This window comes from Cetorhinus maximus, unplaced genomic scaffold (assembly GCF_964194155.1).
Source record: "Cetorhinus maximus unplaced genomic scaffold, sCetMax3.hap1.1 HAP1_SCAFFOLD_935, whole genome shotgun sequence".
NCBI classification, from domain to species: Eukaryota; Metazoa; Chordata; class Chondrichthyes; order Lamniformes; family Cetorhinidae; genus Cetorhinus; species Cetorhinus maximus.
The window spans coordinates 9,392-27,455 of NW_027596877.1; the positions used below are offsets into that span (position 1 = coordinate 9,392).

Sequence of the window (18,064 nt, forward strand, 5' to 3'; positions counted from 1 at the left end):
GGATACGGGGGGAGACGGTGGGAGTGAGGGATACGGGGAGACGGCGGGAGTGAGGGATACGGGGAGACGGCGGGAGTGAGGGATACGGGGAGAGGGCGGGAGGGAGGGACACGGGGAGAGGGCGGGAGTGAGGGATACGGGGGGAGACGGCGGGAGTGAGGGATACGGGTGGTGGGGCGGATGCGCTAAGTCGAGCGGCGCGGGGTCCTCTCTGGGCTTCGGCGGACGGGATAACGTTCCAGGGAAATCCATTCCAAGGCAGGATTCTCACTGTGAAGATTTGCGGAGGTGGGGAGAGAGAGAGGGGCCTTCTCCTCCTCCTCCTCCAGCTTCTCACTCGCTCCCTTTCTCTCTCCCTCTCCCTCGGGCAGACGACGGAAACGTCAACCCGCATCACCCGTTTCGGACTGGAGGTCTTCGTTGTCCTGTAGCAGGGGGTCGGGAGAGGGTGGGGAGAGAGAGAGAGGGGGGGGAATAAGAACGAAGCAAGTTAATCGCCAACAGGGGGAACAATCACAGTCCCAGCCCCACCCCACATCTTTCCCCAGCCCCCCCCAACACCCACCCTCACACGGGCCTTTTGCTTGCGGCCTCTCCCTCACCTCCCAAAACGCTCGCCTCACCTCTTCCCCCTGCTGCTGCTCCTGTCGCTTCTTGTGAACCTCGTCGGCCTCGAGACGGTCATCGAAGGTGAACCCATCCTTGTCGAGGCGCTCGAGTCTTCGTAGGAGGCTGAGAACGTCCAGCCTGTAGGATTCCTCTTCGGTGCAAGGGTTCTCTGAACGCAGAGAGAGAGAGAGATAGAGAGAGGGAGGACGGACAATCGTTGGCTCTCACCCTCACGCCGCCCACCCACTCTCCACCCACACAACCTCCCCCCCCAACCCCGTCGTGACCCTCCAAATGTTTCTACACCACCACCCCCCCTCCCGCTCCCCAGGACGTACCTGTGGCGATCAAGCCTCGGAGAGCGGGAAGGCACTGCAAGTGCTTGACCTCCTGGGCTTTGACGATGAGATTGCCCCTGAGAGAGGGAGAGACAGAGGGAGAGAGAGAGGCAGAGAGAGAGAGAGAGACAGAGAGAGAGAGGCAGAGAGAAAGAGAGAGAGGCAGAGAGAGAGAGAGAGGCAGAGAGAGAGAGAGAGACAGAGAGAGAGAGAGAGGCAGAGAGAGAGACAGGCAGAGAGAGAGACAGACAGAGAGAGAGACAGACAGAGAGAGAGATAGGCAGAGAGAGAGATAGGCAGAGAGAGAGATAGGCAGAGAGAGACGGGCAGAGAAAGAGAGGCAGAGAGAGAGAGGCAGAGAGAGAGACAGACAGAGAGAGAGAGAGACAGGCAGAGAGAGACGGGCAGAGAAAGAGAGGCAGAGAGAGAGAGAGAGAGAGACAGGCAGAGAGAGAGACAGACAGAGAGAGAGACAGACAGAGAGAGAGACAGACAGAGAGAGAGACAGACAGAGAGAGAGAGAGAGAGACAGGCAGAGAGAGACGGGCAGAGAAAGAGGGGCAGAGAGAGACGGGCAGAGAGAGAGAGAGGCAGAGAGAGAGAGAGAGGCAGAGAGAGAGAGAGAGGCAGAGAGAGAGAGAGAGAGAGGCAGAGAGAGAGAGAGAGGCAGAGAGAGAGAGAGGCAGAGAGAGAGAGAGGCAGAGAGAGAGAGGCAGAGAGAGAGAGGCAGAGAGAGAAGGGGGAGTGAGAGAAAGAGAGAGAGGTGAATGTTTAGACGGACACTTACACACTCAGTCTCACACATATCGTCACGCTGACTTGCGCAAGACCCCACTCACTCACTAATACATCAGCACGCACATCCCCACTAACTCACCAATACATCAGCACGCACATCCCCACTAACTCACCAATATATCAGCACGCACATCCCCACTAACTCACCAATATATCAGCACGCACATCCCCACTAACTCACCAATACATCAGCACGCACATCCCCACTAACTCACCAATACATCAGCACGCACATCCCCACTAACTCACCAATACATCAGCACGCACATCCCCACTAACTCACCAATACATCAGCACACACATCCCCACTAACTCACCAATACATCAGCACACACATCCCCACTAACTCACCAATACATCAGCACACACATCCCCACGAACTTACTCACTGGCGCACACACACACGCACAGTCGCACACACACTCTCAGAGATGTAAAAACTCACAAACACACACTCACACACACACACACACATATACACACTCATGTGTTCCCTCAGACTCACACAGAAACATTCAAACACACACTCTCCCACACAAAGGCTAGGGACTGAGGGAGCGCTGCACTGTCAGAGGGTCAGTACTGAGGGAGCGCCGCACTGTCGGAGGGTCAGTGCTGAGGGAGCGCCGCACTGTCGGAGGGTCAGTGCTGAGGGAGAGCTGCATTGTCGGAGGGTCAGTACTGAGGGAGCGCTGCACTGTTGGAGGGTCAGTGCTGAGGGAGCGCCGCACTGTCGGAGGGTCAGTGCTGAGGGAGAGCCGCACTGTCGGAGGGTCAGTGCTGAGGGAGAGCCGCACTGTCGGAGGGTCAGTGCTGAGGGAGAGCCGCACTGTCGGAGGGTCAGTGCTGAGGGAGAGCCGCACTGTCGGAGGGTCGGTGATGAGGGAGCGCCGCGCTGTCGGAGGGTCAGTGCTGAGGGAGCGCCGCACGGTCGGACGGTCAGTGCTGAGCCTACCTGACGTTGAGGTACTGGAGCGAGGTCATGGCCTCGGAGAATCCGCGCAGGGTTTCGAGGTGGTTGTCGCGGAGATGGAGGGTCTGCAGCCCCGTCAACGCCTCCAGGCCCTCCAGTCGTCTAATGTTGTTACCGGCCTGTGGCACACACAAGAGGCATTGGCGGCTGAGCGGGAGTTCGGGGGAAGAGGTGGGTTACACCCGATGCGCTGGACACCCCGATAACCCCCCCACTAGGGGACACACCTCGGCACCACCCTACACGCCACGCACCGCTTCGGACATGCCCAGCCTGTTCGGGTGTCGTAACCGAGCACTTTACTGAGCAGCGCCTCCCCTTTCCGAGCTTCGTCATGAGCACAGCTGGTGTGTCGGGAGCCGCCATTCGGCCCCTCGAGCCCGCCCTGACCACCCTCCGAGTGGAGAAATCCCTCCTCGTCTCCGTCTTCAACGGGAGGCCCCTCATTCCGAAACTGTGCCCCCCCCTCCACCCCCTCGTTCTAGATCCCACCCCCCCCAAACGAGGGGGGAAACATCTCTCTCAGCACCCACCCTGTCAAGGCCCCCCACCGTCAGGATCTCATATGTTTCATTAAGATGGCGCCTCATTCTTCCAAACTCCGACGGGTACAGGGCCCAACCTGCTCAACCTCTCCCTCGTAAGACAAACCCCCCTACCCCCCAACCTTCGTCCCAAGGAATCAGCCCGGGGGGAACCTTCTCCGAGCTGCCTCCGATCCGAGTGTATCCCTCCTAAAGGGATTCCAGACCCACAGCGATGTGGTCGACTCTGAGGTGCCGTCTGAATGATGGGACAATCAGGGATGGGGCAATAAGTGCTGGCCTAGGCAGCAACGCCCACATCCCATGGACGAACGGGGAAAAATAAAGGGTAAGGAGACTAAAACTCTATGTAGTACTCTGGCTGCAGACTCACCACGGCCCTGTGTAGTTGTGGCAAGGGTTCCCGGCTTTTATGCTCCATTCCCCTCTTTGCAATAAAAGGCCAACGCTCCATTTGCCTTCCCAGTCGCTTGCTGCATCTGCGAATTCATTTCTTTGCGATTCAGGTACCAGGACGCCCAGATCCCTCCGTCCCTCAAGAGTCCTGCACGTCTCTCTCTCTCTCTCCATTTCACGTTCCGCTTTTGCGCATATCCCGGTTGGAATCAGCAGAACCGTCACAGCACAGAATGAGGCCATTTGCTGGCACTCCGAAGGAGTGATTCACCTCGTGCTACTCCTCCCCCCACCCCCCACCACCCCTCGCTCCTTCCGCCAACGGGGAACTGGTCTCCGCACCATTTTCGACTCTGGTCCCGGGCCCCTCGCCATTTCGAGCGCCTCGATCGAATCTCCTCCCGACCTGCCCCTCTCCAATGAAAACGGTCCCGACATTTCCCGATCTTATCCGTGTGGCTGGAGTCAGCGATTCAACCTCGCTGGGGTGGAGCGCTCCCTAAGGTCCACAACCCCTCCGATGGAAGAAACTTCTCCTCGTCTCGAGCTGACCTTTATTCTGCTATTAACACGCTCTGCTATTTTGCTTCTAGACAGTGCTGACCATTATTCTGCTATTAACACGCTCTGCTATTTTGCTTCCAGACAATGCTGACCTTTATTCTGCTATTAACACGCTCTGCTATTTTGCTTCCAGACAATGCTGACCTTTATTCTGCTATTAACACACTCTGCTATTTTGCTTGCAGACAATGCTGACCTTTATTCTGCTATTAACACGCTCTGCTATTTTGCATCCAGACAGTACTGACCTTTATTCTGCTATTTGGCTTCCAGAACAGACGCTATTCCCATGTACTCCAAACCAATGCTTTGTATCTTTAACACTCATGATTTTCACTTCCTTCGCCTGTCTTCCCGGACATCTTGGTCCGTTAGTCTCCCTGCCCTGTAACCTCTGCCTCAGCTGTCCTTCCGCTCCACCCCCCCCAGCCCCACCACCACACCCCAGGCCCTCCAGGACCCTCGACTCCCTCGTCGACCCCTCGTCTAACTCCGCCTCAGGTATGTTCGGTGAGCCGGCCTCCCCCACTCTCCACCCCACTCTCCCCACAGCCAAAGGGGAAAGGTCATCTCCGCTCCCGAGACTGTCTAACTCACCAGGTAGAGGTGCCTGAGGTTGGGGAGGTTGAGCCCTGCTGTGGTCTCCAGTAGGTTCCCTCGGAGCTCGAGCGTGTGCAGCTGAGTCAATTTATAAGGGTCCAGGCCGGACATTTCACTAATGTAGTTCCCTAAGCGGAGAGGGAGAGAGAAAGAGAGAGAAAGGGGCAGACAGACAGAGCGGTGAACATAGTGCAGAAAACAATCAACGATCGTAGTCCGTTGAGAGCCCTGACTCTCACTGGGGTACGGGACCCACATACACACACTGACTCTCACTGGGGTACGGGATCAACATACACACACTGACTCTCACTGGGGTACGGGACCCACATACACACACTGACTCTCACTGGGGTACGGGGCCCACACACACACACACTGATACTCACTGGGGTACGGGTCCCACACACACACACTGACTCTCACTGGGGTACGGGTCCCACACACACACACTGACTCTCAATGGGGTACGGGTCCCACACACACACTGACTCTCACTGGGTTATGGGTCCCACACACACACACTGACTCTCACTGGGGTACGGGTCCCAAACACACACTGACTCTAACTGGGGTACGGGTCCCACACACACTCACACTGACTCTCACTGGGGTACAGGTCCCACACACACACACTGACTCTCACTGGGGTGCGGGTCCCACACACACACACTGACTCTCAATGGGGTACGGGTCCCACACACACACTGACTCTCACTGGGGTACGGGTCCCACACACACACACTGACTCTCACTGGGGTACGGGTCCCACACACACACTGACTCTCACTGGGGTACGGGTCTCACACACAGTGTCTCACTCTGGGGTACGGGTCCCACACACACACACTGAATCTCACTGGGGTACGGGTCCCACACACACACACTGACTCTCAATGGGGTACGGTTCCCACACACACACTGACTCTCACTGGGGTATGGGACGCACACACACACACTGACTCTCACTGGGGTACGGGTCCCACACACACACACACTGACTCTCACTGGGGTACGGGTCCCACACACACACACACTGACTCTCACTGGGGTACAGGTCCCACACACACACACTGACTCTCACTGGGGTGCGGGTCCCACACACAAACACTGACTCTCAATGGGGTACGGGTCCGACACACACACTGACTCTCACTGGGGTACGGGTCCCACACACACACACTGACTCTCACTGGGGTACGGGTCCCACACACACACTGACTCTCACCGGGGTACGGGTCCCACACACACACACTGACTCTCACTGGGGTACGGGTCCCACTCACACACACTGACTCACACTGGGGTACGGGTCCCACACACACACACTGACTCTCACTGGGGTACGGGTCTCACACACAGTGTCTCACTCTGGGGTACGGGTCCCACACACACACACTGACTGTCACTGGGGTACGGGTCCCACACACACACACTGACTCTCACTGGGGTACGGGTCCCACACACACACACTGACTCTCACTGGGGTACGGGTCCCACACACACACACTGACTCTCACTGGGGATCGGGTCCCACACACACACACTGACTCTCACTGGGGTACGGGTCCCACACACACACACTCTCACTGGGGTAAAGGTCCCACACACACACTGAATCTCACTGGGGTACGGGTCCCACACACACACTCTGACTCTCACTGGGGTACGGGACCCACACACACACACTGACTCTCACTGGGGTACGGGTCCCACACACACACTGACTCTCACTGGGGTACGGGTCCCACACACACACACTGACTCTCACTGGGGTACGGGTCCCACACACACACACTGACTCTCACTGGGGTACGGGTCCCACACACACACACTGACTCTCACTGGGGTACGGGTCCCACACACACACACACTGACTCTCACTGGGGTACGGGTCCCACTCACACACACTGACTCTCACTGGGGTACGGGTCCCACACACATACACTGACTCTCAGTGGGGTACGGGTCCCACACACACACACTGACTCTCACTGGGGTACGGGCCCCACACACACACACTGACTCTCACTGGGGATCGGGTCCCACACACACACTGACTCTCACTGGGGAACGGGTCCCACACACACACACTGACTCTCACTGGGGTAAAGGTCCCACACACACACTGAATCTCACTGGGGTACGGGTCCCACACACACACTCTGACTCTCGCTGGGGTACGGGACCCACACACACACACTGACTCTCACTGGGGTACGGGTCCCACACACACACACTGACTCTCACTGGGGTACGGGTCCCACACACAAACTGACTCTCACCGGGGTACGGGTCCCACACACACACACTGACTCTCACTGGGGTACGGGTCCCACTCACACACACTGACTCACACTGGGGTACGGGTCCCACACACACACACTGACTCTCACTGGGGTACGGGTCTCACACACAGTGTCTCACTCTGGGGTACGGGTCCCACACACACACACTGACTGTCACTGGGGTACGGGTCCCACACACACACACTGACTCTCACTGGGGTACGGGTCCCACACACACACACTGACTCTCACTGGGGTACGGGTCCCACACACACACACTGACTCTCACTGGGGATCGGGTCCCACACACACACTGACTCTCACTGGGGTACGGGTCCCACACACACACACTCTCACTGGGGTAAAGGTCCCACACACACACTGAATCTCACTGGGGTACGGGTCCCACACACACACTCTGACTCTCACTGGGGTACGGGACCCACACACACACACTGACTCTCACTGGGGTACGGGTCCCACACACACACTGACTCTCACTGGGGTACGGGTCCCACACACACACACTGACTCTCACTGGGGTACGGGTCCCACACACACACACTGACTCTCACTGGGGTACGGGTCCCACACACACACACACTGACTCTCACTGGGGTACGGGTCCCACTCACACACACTGACTCTCACTGGGGTACGGGTCCCACACACATACACTGACTCTCAGTGGGGTACGGGTCCCACACACACACACTGACTCTCACTGGGGTACGGGCCCCACACACACACACTGACTCTCACTGGGGATCGGGTCCCACACACACACTGACTCTCACTGGGGAACGGGTCCCACACACACACACTGACTCTCACTGGGGTAAAGGTCCCACACACACACTGAATCTCACTGGGGTACGGGTCCCACACACACACTCTGACTCTCGCTGGGGTACGGGACCCACACACACACACTGACTCTCACTGGGGTACGGGTCCCACACACACACTGACTCTCACTGGGGTACGGCTCCCACACACACACACTGACTCTCACTGGGGTACGGGTCCCACACACACAAACTGACTCTCACTGGGGTACGGGTCCCATACACACACACACTGACTCTCACTGGGGTACGGGTCCCACACGCACACACTGACTCTCACTGGGGTACGGGTCCCACACACACACTGACTCTCACTGGGGTACGGGTCCCACACACACACTGACTCTCACTGGGGTACGGGACACACACACACATTGACTCTCACTGGGGTACGGGACCCACACACACATTGACTCGCACTGGGGTACGGGCCCCACACACACACTGACTCTCACTGGAGTGCGGGTCCCACACACACACACACACTGACTATCACTGGGGGACGGGTCCCACACACACACTGACACTCACTGGGGTACGGGTCCCACACACACACTGACTCTCACTGGGGTACGGGTCCCACACACACACACTGACTCTCACTGGGGTACGGGTCCCACACACACTGACTCTCACTGGGGTACGGGTCCCACACACACTGACTCTCACTGGGGTACGGGTCCCACGCACGCACACACTGACTCTCACCAGGGATCGGGTCCCACACACACACTGACTCTCACCGGGGTACGGGTCCCACACACACACACTGACTCTCACTGGGGTACGGGTCCCACTCACACACACTGACTCACACTGGGGTACGGGTCCCACACACACACACTGACTCTCACTGGGGTACGGGTCTCACACACAGTGTCTCACTCTGGGGTACGGGTCCCACACACACACACTGACTGTCACTGGGGTACGGGTCCCACACACACACACTGACTCTCACTGGGGTACGGGTCCCACACACACACACTGACTCTCACTGGGGTACGGGTCCCACACACACACACTGACTCTCACTGGGGATCGGGTCCCACACACACACTGACTCTCACTGGGGTACGGGTCCCACACACACACAATCTCACTGGGGTAAAGGTCCCACACACACACTGAATCTCACTGGGGTACGGGTCCCACACACACACTCTGACTCTCACTGGGGTACGGGACCCACACACACACACTGACTCTCACTGGGGTACGGGTCCCACACACACACTGACTCTCACTGGGGTACGGGTCCCACACACACACACTGACTCTCACTGGGGTACGGGTCCCACACACACACACTGACTCTCACTGGGGTACGGGTCCCACACACACACACACTGACTCTCACTGGGGTACGGGTCCCACTCACACACACTGACTCTCACTGGGGTACGGGTCCCACACACATACACTGACTCTCAGTGGGGTACGGGTCCCACACACACACACTGACTCTCACTGGGGTACGGGCCCCACACACACACACTGACTCTCACTGGGGATCGGGTCCCACACACACACTGACTCTCACTGGGGAACGGGTCCCACACACACACACTGACTCTCACTGGGGTAAAGGTCCCACACACACACTGAATCTCACTGGGGTACTGGTCCCACACACACGCTCTGACTCTCGCTGGGGTACGGGACCCAGACACACACACTGACTCTCACTGGGGTACGGGTCCCACACACACACTGACTCTCACTGGGGTACGGGTCCCACACACACACACTGACTCTCACTGGGGTACGGGTCCCACACACACAAACTGACTCTCACTGGGGTACGGGTCCCATACACACACACACTGACTCTCACTGGGGTACGGGTCCCACACGCACACACTGACTCTCACTGGGGTACGGGTCCCACACACACACTGACTCTCACTGGGGTACGGGTCCCACACACACACTGACTCTCACTGGGGTACGGGACACACACACACATTGACTCTCACTGGGGTACGGGACCCACACACACATTGACTCGCACTGGGGTACGGGCCCCACACACACACTGACTCTCACTGGAGTGCGGGTCCCACACACACACACACACTGACTATCACTGGGGGACGGGTCCCACACACACACTGACACTCACTGGGGTACGGGTCCCACACACACACTGACTCTCACTGGGGTACGGGTCCCACACACACACACTGACTCTCACTGGGGTACAGGTCCCACACACACTGACTCTCACTGGGGTACGGGTCCCACACACACTGACTCTCACTGGGGTACGGGTCCCACGCACGCACACACTGACTCTCACCAGGGATCGGGTCCCACACACACACTGACTCTCACTGGGGTACGGGTCCCAAACACACACTGACTCTCACTGGGGTACGGGTCCCACACACACTCACTGACTCTCACTGGGGTACGGGTCCCACACACGCTCACTGACTCTCACTGGGGTACGGGTCCCACACACGCACACTGACAGTCACTGGGGTACGGGTCCCACACACACTGACTCTCACTGGGGTATCGGACCCACACACACACACTGACTCTCACTGGGGTACGGGTCCCACACACACACTGACTCTCACTGGGGTACGGGTCCCACACACACACACTGTCTCTCACTGGGGTGCGGGTCCCACACAAACACTGACTCTCACGGGGGTACGGGTCCCACACACACACTGACTCTCACTGGGGTACGGGTCCCACACACACACACTGACTCTCACTGGGGTACGGGTCCCACACACACACTGACTCTCACGGGGGTACGGGTCCCACACACACACTGACTCTCACTGGGGTACGGGACCCCCACACACACTGACTCTCACTGGGGTACGGGTCCCACACACACACACTGACTCTCAATGGGTTACGGGTCCCACACAAACACACTGATTCTCAATGGGGTACGGGTCCCACACACACACTGACTCTCACTGGGGTACGGGTCCCACACACACACAAACACACACTGTCTCTCACTGGGGTACGGGTCCTACACACACTGACTCTCACTGGGGTACGGGTCCCACACACACACACACTGACTCTCAATGGGTTACGGGTCCCGCACACACACTGACACTCACTGGGGTACGGGTCCCACACACACACAAACACACACTGTCTCTCACTGGGGTACGGGTCCTACACAAACTGACTCTCACTGGGGTACGGGTGCCACACACACTGACTCTCACTGGGGTACGGGTACCACACATAATGATTCTCACTGGGGTACGGGTCCTACACACACTGACTCTCACTGGGGTACGGGTCCCATACACACACACTGACTCTCACTGGGGTACGGGTCCCACACACACACACTAACTCTCATTGGGGTACGGGTCCCACACACACTGACTCTCACTAGGGTACGGGTCCCAAACGCACACACACTGACTCTCACTGGGGCAAGGGACCCACACACACACACTGACTCTCACTGGGGTACAGGTCCCACACACACACTGACTCTCACTGGGGTACGGGTCCCACGCAAACACTGACTCTCACTGGGGTACGGGGCCCACACACACACTGACTCTCACTGGGGTACAGGACCCACACACACACTCTGACTCTCACTGGGGTACGGGTCCCACACACACACTGACTATCACTGGGGTACAGGTCACACATACACACACTGACTCTCACTGGGGTACAGGTCCCACACACACACACTGACTATCACTGGGGTACGGGACCCACACACACACACTGACTCTCACTGGGGTACGGGTCCCACACACACACACTGACTATCACTGGGGTACGGGTCACACATACACACACTGACTGTCACTGGGGTACGGGTCCCACACACACACACTGACTATCACTGGGGTACGGGTCACACATACACACACTGACTGTCACTGGGGTACGGGTCTCACACACTCACTGACTCTCACTGGGGTACGGGACCCACAGACACACACTGACTCTCACTGGGGTACGGGTCTCACACACTCACTGACTCTCTCTGGGGTACGGGTCCCTCACACACACATTGACTCTCACTGGGGTACGGGGCCCACACACACACACTGACTCTCACTGGGGTACGGGTCCCACACACACACTCAGTCTCACTGGGGTACGGGTCTCACACACACACTGACTCTCACTGGGGTACGGGTCCCACACACACACACTGACTCTCACTGGGGTACGGGTCCCGCACACACACACTGACTCTCACTGGGGTACGGGCCCCACACACACACTGACTCACACTGGGGTACGGGTCCCGCACACACACACTGTCTCTCACTGGGGTACGGGTCCTACACACACTGAATCTCACAGGGGTACGGGTCCCACACACACACACTGACTCTCAATGGGTTACGGGTCCCGCACACACACTGACACTCACTGGGGTACGGGACCCACACACACACAAAAACACACTGTCTCTCACTGGGGTACGGGTCCTACACAAACTGACTCTCACTGGGGTACGGGTCCCACACACACTGACTCTCACTGGGGTACGGGTCACAAACGCACACACACTGACTCTCACTGGGGTACGGGACCCACACACACACACTGACTCTCACTGGGGTACAGGTCCCACACACACACACTGACTGTCACTGGGTTACGGGTCCCACACACACACACACTATCACTGGGGTACGGGTCACACATACACACACTGACTCTCACTGGGGTACGGGTCCCACTCACACACTGACTCTCACTGGGGTACGGGTCTCACACACTCACTGACTCTCACTGGGGTACGGGTCTCACACACACACTGACTCTCTCTGGGGTACGGGTCCCTCACACACACACTGACTCTCACTGGGGTACGGGTCCCAAACGCACACACACTGACTCTCACTGGGGTACGGGACCCACACACACACACTGACTCTCACCGGGGTACGGGTCCCACACACACACTGACTCCCACTGTGGTACGGGTCTCACACACTCACTGACTCTCACTGGGGTACGGGTCCCACACACACACACTGACTCTCACTGGGGTACGGGTCCCACACACACACTGACTCTCACTGGGGTACGGGTCCCTCACACACACACTGACTCTCACTGGGGTACGGGTCCCACACACACACACTGACTCTCACTGGGGTACGGGTCCCACACACACACACTGACTCTCACTGGGGTACGGGTCCCACACACACTCAGTCTCACTGGGGTACGGGTCTCAAACACACACTGACTCTCACTGGGGTACGGGTCCCACACACACACTGACTCTCACTGGGGTACGGGTCCCACATACACACTGACTCTCACTGGGGTACGGGTCCCACACACACACTGACTCTCACTGGGGTACGGGTCCCACACACACACTGACTCTCACTGGGGAAAGGCTTCCACACACACACACTGACTTTCACTGGGGTACGGGTCCCACACACACACTGACTCTCACTGGGGTACGGGTCCCACACACACATTGACTCGCACTGGGGTACGGGTCTCACACACACACTGACTCTCACTGGAGTGCGGGTCCCACACACACACACACACACTGACTATCACTGGGGTACGGGTCCCACACACACACTGACTCTCACTGGGGTACGGGTCCCACACACAGACTGACTCTCACTGGGGTACGGGTCCCACACACACACACTGACTCTCACTGGGGTACGGGTCCCACACACACTGACTCTCACTGGGGTACGGGTCCCACACACACTGACTCTCACCAGGGGTACGGGTCCCACGCACACACACACTGACTCTCACCAGGGATCGGGTCCCACACACACACTGACTCTCACTGGGGTACGGGTCCCAAACACAAACTGACTCTCACTGGGGTACGGGTCCCACACACACTCACTGACTCTCACTGGGGTACGGGTCCCACACACACTCACTGACTCTCACTGGGGTACGGGTCCCACACACGCACACTGACTGTCACTGGGGTACGGGTCCCACACACACTGACTCTCACTGGGGTAAGGGTCCCACACACACACTGACTCTCACTGGGATACGGGTCCCACACACACACACACTGACTCTCACTGGGGTACGGGTCCCACACACACACACTGACCCTCTCTGGGGTGCGGGTCCCACACACACACTGACTCTCACGGGGGTACGGGTCCCACACACACACTGACTCTCACTGGGGTACGGGTCCCACACGCACACACTGACTCTCACTGGGGTACGGGTCCCACACACACACTGACTCTCAAGGGGGTAAGGGTCCCACACACACACTGACTCTCACTGGGGTACGGGACCCACACACACACGCACTGACTCTCACTGGGGTACGGGTCCCGCACACACACACTGACTCTCACTGGGGTACGGGTCCCACACACACACTGACTCTCACTGGGGTACGGGTCCCACACACACACACTGACTCTCAATGGGTTACGGGTCCCACACAAACACACTGATTCTCACTGGGGTACGGGACCCACACACACACTGACTCTCACTGGGGTACGGGTCCCACACACACACTGACTCTCAATGGGTTACGGGTCCCGCACACACACTGACATTCACTGGGGTACGGGTCCCACACACACACAAACACACACTGTCTCTCACTGGGGTACGGGTCCTACACAAACTGACTCTCACTGGGGTACGGGTGCCACACACACTGACTCTCACTGGGGTACGGGTACCACACATAATGATTCTCACTGGGGTACGGGTCCTACACACACTGACTCTCACTGGGGTACGGGTCCCACACACACACACTGACTCTCACTGGGGTACGGGTCCCACACACACACACTAACTCTCATTGGGGTGCGGGTCCCACACACACACACTGACTCTCACTGGTGCACGGGTCACACACACACTGACTCTCACTGGGGTACGGGTCCCAAACGCACACACACTGACTCTCACTGGGGCACGGGACCCACACACACACACTGACTCTCACTGGGGTACAGGTCCCACACACACACTGACTCTCACTGGGGCACGGGACCCACACACACACACTGACTCTCACTGGGGTACTGGTCCCACACACACACTGACTCTCACTGGGGTACGGGTCCCACGCAAACACTGACTCTCACTGGGGTACGGGGCCCACACACACACTGACTCTCACTGGGGTACAGGACCCACACACACACTCTGACTCTCACTGGGGTACGGGTCCCACACACACACTGACTCTCACTGGGGTACAGGTCCCACACACACACACTGACTATCACTGGGGTACGGGTCACACATACACACACAGACTCTCACTGGGGTACGGGTCCCACAGACTCACTGACTCTCACTGGGGTACGGGTCCCACACACACACTGACTCTCACTGGGGTACGGGTCCCACACACACACACTGACTCTCACTGGCGTACGGGTCCCACGCACACACACAATGACTATCACAGGGGTACGGGTACCACACACACACATTGACTCTCACTGGGGTACGGGTCCTACACACACACTGACTCTCACTGGGGTACGGGTCAAAACGCACACACACTGACTCTCACTGGGGTACGGGACCCACACACACACACTGACTCTCACTGGGGTACAGGTCCCACACACGCACACTGACTGTCACTGGGGTACGGGTCCCACACACACACACTGACTCTCACTGGGGTACAGGTCCCACACACACACACTGACTCTCACTGGGGTACGGGTCACACATACACACACTGACTCTCACTGGGGTACGGGTCTCACACACTCACTGACTCTCACTGGGGTGCGGGTCCCGCACACACACACTGACTCTCACTGGGGTACGGGTCTCACACACTCACTGACTCTCTCTGGGGTACGGGTCCCTCACACACACACTGACTCTCACTGGGGTACGGGTCCCACACACACACTGACTCTCACTGGGGTACGGGTTCCACACACACACACTGACTCTCACTGGGGTACGGGTCCCACAACACACATTGACTCGCACTGGGGTACGGGTCCCACACACACACTGACTCTCACTGGAGTGCGGGTCCCACACACACACACACACTGACTATCACTGGGGTACGGGTCCCACACACACACTGACTCTCACTGGGGTAAGGGTCCCACACACAGACTGACTCTCACTGGGGTACGGGTCCCACACACACACACTGACTCTCACTGGGGTACGGGTCCCACACACACTGACTATCACTGGGGTACGGGTCCCACACACACTGACTCTCACTGGGGTACGGGTCCCACGCACACACACACTGACTCTCACCAGGGATCGGGTGCCACACACACACTGACTCTCACTGGGGTACGGGTCCCAAGCACACACTGACTCTCACTGGGGTACGGGTCCCACACACTCACTGACTCTCACTGGGGTACGGGTCCCATACACACACTGACTCTCACTGGGGTACGGGTCCCACATACACACACTGACTCTCACTGGGGTACGGGTCCCACACACACACACTGACTCTCACTGGGGTACGGGTCCCACACACACTGACTCTCACTGGGGTATCGGACCCACACACACACACACACTGACTCTCACTGGGGTACGGGTCCCACACACACACTGACTCTCACTGGGATACGGGTCCCACACACACACACTGTCTCTCACTGGGGTACGGGTCCTACACACAATGACTGTCACTGGGGTACGGGTCCCACACACACTGACTGTCACTGGGGTACGGGTCGCACACACACTGACTCTCACTGGGGTATGGGACCCACACACACACACTGACTCTCACTGGGGTACGGGTCCCACACACACACTGACTCTCACTGGGATACGGGTCCCACACACACACTGACTCTCACTGGGATACGGGTCCCACACACACACACTGTCTCTCACTGGGGTACGGGTCCTACACACAATGACTGTCACTGGGGTACGGGTCCCACACACACTGACTGTCACTGGGGTACGGGTCGCACACACACTGACTCTCACTGGGGTACGGGTCCCACACACACACACTGACCCTCTCTGGGGTGCGGGTCCCACACACACACTGACTCTCACGGGGGTACGGGTGCCACACACACACTGACTCTCACTGGGGTACGGGTCCCACACGCACACACTGACTCTCACTGGGGTACGGGTCCCACACACACACTGACTCTCACGGGGGTACGGGTCCCACACACACACTGACTCTCACTGGGGTACGGGACAGACACACACACTGACTCTCACTGGGGTACCGGACCCACACACACACGCACTGACTCTCACTGGGGTACGGGTCCCGCACACACACACTGACTCTCACTGGGGTACGGGTCCCACACACACACTGACTCTCACTGGGGTACGGGTCCCACACACACACACTGACTCTCAATGGGTTACGGGTCCCACACACTCACACTGATACTCACTGGGGTACGGGTCCCACACACACACTGACTCTCACTGGGGTACGGGTCCCACACACACACAAACACACACTGTCTCTCACTGGGGTACGGGTCCTACACACACTGACTCTCACTGGGGTACGGGTCCCACACACACACACACTGACTCTCAATGGGTTACGGGTCCCGCACGCACACACTGACTCTCACTGGGGTACGGGTCCCACACACACACTGACTCTCACGGGGGTACGGGTCCCACACACACACTGACTCTCACTGGGGTACGGGACACACACACACACTGACTCTCACTGGGGTACCGGACCCACACACACACGCACTGACTCTCACTGGGGTACGGGTCCCGCACACACACACTGACTCTCACTGGGGTACGGGTCCCACACACACACTGACTCTCACTGGGGTACGGGTCCCACACACACACACTGACTCTCAATGGGTTACGGGTCCCACACACACACACTGATTCTCACTGGGGTACGGGTCCCACACACACACTGACTCTCACTGGGGTACGGGTCCCACACACACACAAACACACACTGTCTCTCACTGGGGTACGGGTCCTACACACACTGACTCTCACTGGGGTACGGGTCCCACACACACACACACTGACTCTCAATGGGTAACGGGTCCCGCACACACACTGACACTCACTGGGGTACGGGTCCCACACACACACAAACACACACTGTCTC

At 58.2% G+C, this 18,064-nt stretch overlaps 1 protein-coding gene across 1 annotated transcript in view; it reads right to left on the reverse strand.

The window, feature by feature from the left end:
* Positions 1-383: 383 nt before the first annotated feature.
* LOC144675290 (leucine-rich repeat-containing protein 23-like) overlaps positions 384-18,064 on the reverse strand; it is a gene marked incomplete at its 5' end in the record, with an annotated part of 127,094 nt that continues 109,413 nt past the window's right edge. The window contains 5 exons of the mRNA XM_078536150.1: positions 384-425; positions 624-778; positions 948-1,024; positions 2,701-2,837; positions 4,821-4,951. Coding sequence (XP_078392276.1) covers positions 384-425; positions 624-778; positions 948-1,024; positions 2,701-2,837; positions 4,821-4,951 — 542 coding nt within the window. The remainder of the gene's footprint in view (positions 426-623; positions 779-947; positions 1,025-2,700; positions 2,838-4,820; positions 4,952-18,064) is intronic.